This window comes from Benincasa hispida, chromosome 1, assembly GCF_027475165.1.
Source record: "Benincasa hispida cultivar pf3 chromosome 1, pf3_genome.v1.1, whole genome shotgun sequence".
In the NCBI taxonomy this organism is placed as follows: Eukaryota; Viridiplantae; Streptophyta; class Magnoliopsida; order Cucurbitales; family Cucurbitaceae; genus Benincasa; species Benincasa hispida.
Genome location: NC_143478.1, coordinates 47,690,593 through 47,699,600, shown reverse-complemented (window position 1 = coordinate 47,699,600; position 9,008 = coordinate 47,690,593). Strand labels below are relative to the sequence as shown.

General features: G+C 27.0%; 1 protein-coding gene across 1 annotated transcript; it reads left to right on the top strand.

The window, feature by feature from the left end:
- The first annotated feature begins 5,902 nt into the window (after window positions 1–5,902).
- Window positions 5,903–8,710, top strand: LOC120072001 (MLP-like protein 34). The gene is made up of 2 exons (XM_039024428.2): window positions 5,903–6,138; window positions 8,356–8,710. Exons 1-2 carry the CDS (start codon window positions 5,946–5,948, stop codon window positions 8,628–8,630), a joined length of 468 nt encoding a protein of 155 aa, XP_038880356.1. The 5' UTR covers window positions 5,903–5,945; the 3' UTR covers window positions 8,631–8,710.
- The last annotated feature ends 298 nt before the right edge of the window (window positions 8,711–9,008 follow it).

Genomic DNA, 9,008 nt, shown 5'->3' with positions numbered 1-9,008 from the left:
CCTTGTTTATTTGGTTCTTTCATCTTCTATGGTGGCCAAAGATTGCAACTTCAACTCCATACAGATTTGATCTACAATCTACTATGTAAAATCGTTGTCATAGCTTTCAGTACTATTCTCTTGGTCTTAGGGGAGTCTAAGACTTTATTACTTGAGAAGGGATTTCCAATCTTAGAGGAGCCTAAGACTTTATTACTTACTCTCCAATCAGATATTATCATAGCAATGTAACTATTAAGAATTCTATATTAGAAAGGTGGGGTGGCATTATAATCTTTGAAAAAGACATAGATTACTCTTTTTATTGTCAATTAATTTTATGATAGAACTTCATATTTATCTAATATGACATGAGAGCTCAAAAAACTTAGAAAGATATTTAGACAAAAAAAAAAAAAAAAAAGAAATTAGGATACGACCGACTGATGAATCCATAAAAGAGGCTATGTTGAGAAATGGTGTTAAGAGACACTTACCATTTTTTTTTTCTTTTTAAATTTTAATTTCTTCTTTTTAAACTATTTTTTTTAGTATTGAGATTGTCTAATATTATTTTCATGGAGAAAAATATATTTTTATCTATAAATTTTTTGGTTTAATTTCTATTTGGTTCCTAGATTTTAAAGAATGTTATATTTTTAGTCATTGGATTTTGAGTAAGTTCTGTTTCAATTTAGTTTCTAGCTTTAATAATGTTACAATTTCACCTTTGAAATTTTAATTTTGTTTCAATTTGGTCTCTAAATTTCATGATTTACACCTTTAACCTCGACATTTTTTATATAGGATGACATAGGAGCATTATTATAGTTTCTATATGAATTGTCAAGATTCTAGATTAGATGCTCCAAGATCATCTTTCTTATATATACACGTACATTTTATAATAAATAATTTACAATTATTTTGTATGCAAATATTTCATCCTTTAATTTTGTAATTAATTACCCATAATTGATACTATTTTGTAATTATTTTCTATTTATTTTTTAAATTTATGCTATTCACATCAATATTTACATAAATATACATCTAAATGTTGTCTTACTTTATAGAAATTAGGATTAAAAATGGTCATTATGATTTAATTAAGCCACAATCAAAGTTTCACTAACTAATTATAACAATTTTCATTGATTTCCATAAAGTTTCCTCAAATTTCCATCGATATCGATATTTTAACAAAGACCATCAATATTTTCATCGACGTTGATATTTCGAACCTTGATGATGACATGTTGAGGTTAAAATAGAAATCTTGAAACCTAGAGGGCAAATTGAAACAAAATTCAAATCTCAATGATAAAATTGTAACATTATGAAACTTAGAAATTAAATTGAAATCAAACTTACACAAACTTGAATGTTTAAAAATGTAATATTTTGAAACTTTGGATCAAATAGAAATTCGACACAAAACTTATGGACCGAAAATGCATTTTTCTCATAAAAAAAAAGTAAAGGGAATTTTCAATAGATGGCAAATTCAAAATGTATAATTAGGGGCATATCTTCAACATATGTAAAATTGTAAATATGACAAAATTCTCAAATTAATGTTTTTGGTATATCGGTCAACTAATATACCACATTTAAAGTATATCAACAATGCATTTTTATTAATTGATTTGTATATATTTTTTATATTTTTTGTTTGGAACAATATGAGTTAGTCTTGACTTTAATTTTTGTATTTACTATATTTTTTTTATCCCTTTTGTAGTCTTTTTCCTTTTTAAATAATGTTGTTTCTTTCCTTTTTAAGTATAAATCTACAAGGCCAGGAAGATTCAACTTAAAACCCACTAACACTTAGTTTAGTGTATCAAATGTTTATCAATAGTGCATCAAGTTTGTATCAACAGTATATCAAATATATTAGATACTAACTACTAGTGTATAAATGTATATCAATAGTATATTTTGATATTTTTGTAAAAATAATAAATCTGGATTATAAAACTAATTTTTGAAACTTATTTTACTAAATTTGCAGGAAGCCCAAAAAAATAACATTTGAAAATCTCAATAGAGAAAGTGCTTTCAAATGAAATCGTTGCTCTAGAAAACTATTCACGTTAAAGTTTTTTTTTGAAAAAAAAATACCTTTCTTAATGAAAATTTTGATAATCTGTTTTTTTTTCAATGGACTAAAAGCAATTTTCACTTTTTAAAAAGTTGTGTACTAAGGGTTGGTTGCACATATAATAAATTCGTTCAAATTAATTGTAAAAATAGCAAAACGTAAATTTATTTGCAAATATGGAAAAATTGGAATCCAATGCATACAAAATTACTGGAAACCCCTCAGCCCATTAGCCGATTCAACCCAAAATATTTTCGCCCAAATTTAAAAGTATTTTCCGATAAGACGAAATCAAAATGTTATGCTTGGGGTAAATTGCCGCTAACTTTCACCAGTTACCAGAGGGATGCTTTGACTTAAACATAGTCTGAAATTTCTTTTATAATTACCATTACATTATTTTAATTCTTTCTTCTTATTATTATTTAAATTTAGTTTGAATTCTGAAGATTGTTATACCATGTAATTTTAGGCATATAAAGTAGAAAAACGTAAAATTAATGTAAATATAATCAAATCTACCTTTAATTCATAAAAAAAATTGACATTTAGGATAAGAATTATCCTAGGACTATAATAACCTATAAAGCACAGATACAAATACGATTACACGATACGGATACGATTGGATTCGACAATTTGTCAATTTCTAAAAAACTAAGATACGGATATGTTTAAGGATACGTCTTTTTTTTATATATTTTCTAATATATATATTCTAAAAAACGGGGATACTGATACATTGAAAATACATTTTTTTTTCTTAAACAAATCTAGAATATAGATAAATTTAGCATACAAGTTAATAACAATAGCACAAAATAGAATACATACACTCAAATACAATACAAAAAAAGTAACATCTAAGATGTTGAAGTACAATAGTTAATAAAATGCAATAGAAAAGTGACTCATATTACAAAGAAAAAGAAGATTAGAGGGAGAAATATGACGATAATCGAAGAACTTCTTCATTGAATTGTTGAAGATATCCAAATGGTATATATTTTGGTAGATTTTGTTGGGGCTCAAATGTGAAGATAAGATTGGATGATTCTAGGATTTGGTCTTTTATTTATTTATTTATTTTTAGTTTTAGACTCGAGTAGTGAGCTTTTTAAATAGGTTGCCTAGTTTTAGATTGGGAAAGATTAGATGAGTTGCTTGTCTTTTTTCTTTAAAAAAGATATGCATAGAAATAGATTAGTCAAATTGCGTATAAGATACGTATCTGGAAGTATCTGATACGTGTCTGATATGAATTCTTTGCCTCACATGAAGTATCTGTGCTTCATAGATAATGACCACCTCTTTCTACGAAAAATACTATTTTGTAATTCCCAATTAACTACGGTTAACATTATTTAAAAACCTTTATTTGCTACAATATTTACTATTTTACATTGATCATTTTTTTATTATTCATTATAGCGTTTATACTATTTCCTTCTCAAACTAAAATAGTTTACATCTCAAATACATATTATTAAAACCCAAACTAAAATAATCAACACCCCAAATACAAATTATTATAATCTAACTATAATAATTTTGTACTACAATAACCAACTCCTTGCCCCAAATATCTCCTTAGTGATAATACATTATAGCTCATAAGTCTCTATAAGTGATACTTGTATCACTGGCATTATTCTATCAAGAAAATATAATAGTTTATTAGCGATAGACCTCTATCACCAATATTTATATATCACATGTCTTTCAGTGATAGACTTTTATAACCGTATACGTAATTAGTGTGATTTACAATTTTTGTTTAGTTTCTATAATCGATAGAAATTGATCACTAATGGTCTATCACTAATAGAAGCTTATAATTGATAGACTTTTTATAACTTATGAACTTCTATCATTGATATCAACATATAAGTGATAAACTCATATAATTAAAGTGATATATCGATTAGCAATAAAAGAAAAAAAAAGAAAAACATAAATCAACTATAAAAAATGATTAATACAAAAATCGACTAGAGAAAGATTAATGCAACAAAGATCCACCACTACAAAAAACGATTAATGCACACAAAGATCATCTTTTACAAAATTCAGAAATCTCATAGGCCTAAAGAAATTGAAACCAAATGATTAATGCGAGAAAATTAAGCCTAAAAAAATACATGCACTAAAATATTAACAAAACTAAAAAAAAAAAAAAAAACCTTAGCATGCGATGAAGATCAATAAATTAAAATTCGATTAGAAATTAAGGAGTGCACGATACAAAACCAATCCAACGAAATATAGAGTTCATTTTTTTTTTCAAATTTGGAACTAATAAAATCATTCCTTATTTTTTCTCCACCCAATCCCAATGGGAACTAAATTTCTAAATTTTAAAGAAATTTTCACATAAACTCAATTAAAACCCGATTGAACAAAATGTGTGAAACCAAAGATCAATAATAAAATTCGATGTGCCTGAAACCGGAAAAACTAGCTGAATGCAAGTGAAGAAGAAGATTAAAATAGAAACACGACTAAAACCAAAGAAATCAAATGAGAATAATCTGCACCAGATATTTTCCTTTTCTATTTAAAATGAAGGTCATTTTATGAATAAAAATAAAATATAAATCAAATCTTTCCTAAATCTTCTAAATCTACAATTAATTTTAGAAAAAAAACCGTTGTAAATATAGACATTAGACCAACTATTAGTAGATATAACATAATATAAAAAAATTACAAATATGACCAAATTTAAATAATCTATCCGTGATAGACCATATTATTGGTAGGAGTCTGTCAACGATAGAAGTCTATCGTTGATAGACTTGGCTATATTTGTAATTTTTTTTAAATGATGTTATACACTTGGTTATTATTCCTAAAAATTCTACCAATTGCAATTATCCTTTATAAAATGCTATATGATTGATTATTTATACTAAAAATAACACCCACAACAACTTCTCATTTTTTAGTTTTATGATTTGAAATTTCACTTATTTTCTAATAAATTATTTAAATTCCCAGAAAAAAGAAAAAAAGTTATCAGAAAACATACTAAATTTTCGCATATAAAAAAAAATCAAACTATTTATAAAAATAAAAAAATATATATATTGATAGTATCAATGATAGATTTCTAATAGAAATCAGTGATAGAATTCTTGAACTTCTATCATTAATAGGTACTGATAGATTTTTATTGACTTCTATCAAAGAAGATTAAAATTTTGGTAAATAGTTTCCTTATTTTACTATTTTTAAAAATCCCATTTTTTAGTTTCCAAAACTCATTTTTATCTTTCAAAAATGCTTTTACATAGTAGATAGCAAAACAAAAATACACAAGTGGTTAAAGTAGTTTTTGTAAGCTTAAATTAAAAAAAAAAATCAAATGATTAATTGAGATTTTTGTACTAATAACTTAAATTTCATAAGCGACTCACACTTCTCCCTCCTCATACTCACACTCACTCGTACAATAGTACTCTCACATGCTAAAACTCTTCTTCTATCACATTTTCGTGTCGATCCTCTTGTATGCCACTCTAATAAGGCAAAAGAAAAGTTGGCAAGTGTTTGTGACATCAATAAAACTTGATGATTATTAAATAGGGCTAAGACATTCAGAAATCGGACGGAATATAATCTCAAGTGCTCCTATTCATCAGCAAGCAAATGCAAAATGCTTTACAGATAGAACAGAATATTTGATTATGCATATATATTCATTGTTACTTGAAAAATGATGATTATATTCAACAAGAAGAATCAAAAGTCATCATCAATAAAATCCCACTTTTTGATACCATTTTGGCTATAAAAAGGCACTTCATTTGGACATGGATGAACAGATTATCATCTTGTCTTGCAGTAGTTTGCAGAAATGGCTCAGATTGCTAAGATCTCCGAGAAGGTGCAGCTGAAGTCATCTGGTAAAAGATTTTATCAGTTTTTTAAGAACAAAATGGACTATTTTCCTCGAATGTTCCCTGGAAATGTTGAGAGCTATAAGTTTGTAGAAGGAAATAGTTTCACTCATGGCAGTGTCTCCGTCTGGAAATACGACTTTGGTTTCGGTGAGATTCTTCTTGCTCACACTCTTGCTCTCGTTCTTATTCGTAAACTTTCAAACCTATGTTCAAAATGTCTAATACATCTATCAAACTTTCAATTTTGTGTCCAACATTAGTTCTTTGAAATTTATTAGGATTTTTAAAAATTTATAGGTCTATTGAATATAAATTTTAATTTTTTGTCTAACTAAACTATCAATTTTCTGTCTAGTAGATATATGAATTTATATAAAAAAAAGAATGTTGACTAGATCTATGACTATCTAATTGCAAAATTTAAGATACAAAGATTTATTGGATGCAAATATTGAATGTTTAAAGACCTAGCTATTAGATACTTTTTATAGTTTAAGACCTATTGAATTCAAAATTGAAAGTTCAATGACCTATTAGACCTTTCCGAAACTTCACGGATCAAGTAGACATAAATTTAAAATTTTGAGAATAATCTTATAATATAATCAACTGCATAATCGACATGTAAGATATAACCAAATTAAATGAGCTATTTATACATATAAAATAAGGCTAAAGTACAAGTTTAGACCCTAAATTTTCATAGTTGCATAAAATTTAATAGGGTCTCTGTACTTTCCACTTTCTATCATAATAGATCACATAAATTTCATAAATATCAAATCACTACAAGCAAACAATATTTTCCCAATGCCAAATTCGTCAGAAAATAATTAAACTCATGTCAAGAGATCAACCCCCAACGTCATTTGCCTAGTCGGGAGAATAGTCAAGGAATACCCATCAAGAGTCCATCTCTCGAAGAACAAAGCCATACCGTCTGGAGCTTGAACAAACTCCAGATGCGTAATATTCGTCATTGGGAGATGAGGACTCCCAACGGCGTCAAGTGACCATCGGCCATTGCCCGTTCTCTTGACGGTGTACAATACTGTTGGAAATTTGATTCAAAAATTCAAAAACTCAATTTCTGAATCAAACTCTTGACAACATACTTGCCTGTTGGGAGATAACTTAACTCTCGACGGCATTGTCAGGAGATGACGTTTTTTTTTTTTTTTGGTGATTCCATTATTTCTTCTTTTAAACAAATTGATCTCAATATCTTGAAATTTAGAACATAATAATTAAGCAAATTAAAAGTTTTCACATAAAGTTTCAACTAAACAAACAAAGTCGTCGATAGTATTCTTTATTACATAAAAGAGAGAGAGAAGTGTGTTAGAAAATCATATTTACATATATAATATAGTGGTCCAAACAATGTGCCTTGAGGAACATATAAGAGAAAGTGTGATGACATGTGTTGTGAGCTTGTGATTCCAAAAGATACTTCCAAAGCATCAAATTTACCGAAAATTTGATTAAATTAAGACATTATAGCCCATTATCTCAAGATAAAATGTATGAAAAAACTCTCAACCCAACATTTGAAAATTAATCTCAACCCACCCTACATAACATTCAAACTTCATAAACATAACAATAAAAAAAAGAAAAAAAATAAAACTTAACAAAATAATAATCTCACACCCACCACGGGCCCCAACCAAACCTTGATGAATAAATAATCAATTCATAAACATAAACATTCATAAATTTAACACAACACTTGGATAATTACCTAAACCAAAGCTACTTTAATGAATCCTACAAAACAATGCTTGTCTAATACTTGGCCAAATCTATATGACTTCAATTCACTCCTTCTCAAACCGTTTAAAAATTACAAACTTATTCAAGGCTATACGATTTCAACTCTAAACTATTACTAGGTCCTTGAGCTTTCAAAATTCCGTCTAATAGGTCCTTCAATACTTTTAATTTTGTGTTTTAATTGGTCCTTGATACATTAAAAAAAATTAGAATTTACAAATGTATTAGACAAAATTAAATTAAAATTTATGTCTATTAATAAAGAGCATTAAACTTTAATCTTACATCCAGTAAATTTTGAAAAGATAATATCGAATATGTTATTTATTAGATATAAAATTGAAAGGCTTAAAGACTTAATACACACGTTGAATAACTTTTAAACTTTAGAGACTACCTATTTAATATAATCCTGAAATTTCATCGAATAAACTTGTAAGTTAATTTTTGTTTAAGTAATTTTCAACTTACAAACGATATATGTTAGTTTCTTCTTTAATTTTTCTTATAACCAAATAACTTGAGTTATGGGGTTGGATGATGATTTAACCATTGATTTGGGGTTGGAAACATTATATATGTACACAGGTAGCTCAGTTGAAGTAAAGGTGAAGCTACTTGTGGATGAGCCTAACAAAACAATCATTTATGAATGTCTTGAAGGAGATTTATTCAAAGATTTTGAAATGTTCAATGTGAAAATTGAAGTCAATGATGGTGGAAACAATGGCAATAGCTCAGTTAATTGGTGTGTGGAGTTTGTGAAGGCAAATGAAAATGTTGCTCCACCAAATAGCTATCTCCAATTTGGAGTTAAAATATGCAAAGATGTGGATGCTCACCTTTGCAAACAATTGAACTAAAAAAAGTAATGTAATACCAACTTTGGATTGGTTCTTGAAATTATTATCTTAAATAAGATGGCTTTCTCTCTTAACTTCCATTGTTGTGTGTGTACCTTGAATGTTATTATAATGTTAACATAATATTGGCATGCTTCCTTAATTATTCTATACATTTGTTCTTTTATGAGAACTTATTCTTTACATTTTAACTATTATAAGGTAAAAATATCATTTCGGTTTTTATATTATAGTCTTTATATTTTCAAATATTCAATTTTAGTACACATGCTTGAGAAATAAATCTTAAATTTTTATAGTCCATGCTTTTAGTTATTGTTGTTTTTTTTCCAAAAAAAAAAAAAATGTAGTCTCTATGAACATATTTTGTCTATAATT

Coding starts and splice junctions, on each gene's coding strand:
- LOC120072001 (XM_039024428.2), top strand. CDS start 5,946: ATGGCTCAGATTGCTAAGATCTCCGAGAAGGTGCAGCTGAAGTCATCT. Junction 6,139..8,355: donor GAAATACGACTTTGGTTTCG/GTGAGATTCTTC, acceptor ATATGTACACAG/GTAGCTCAGTTGAAGTAAAG.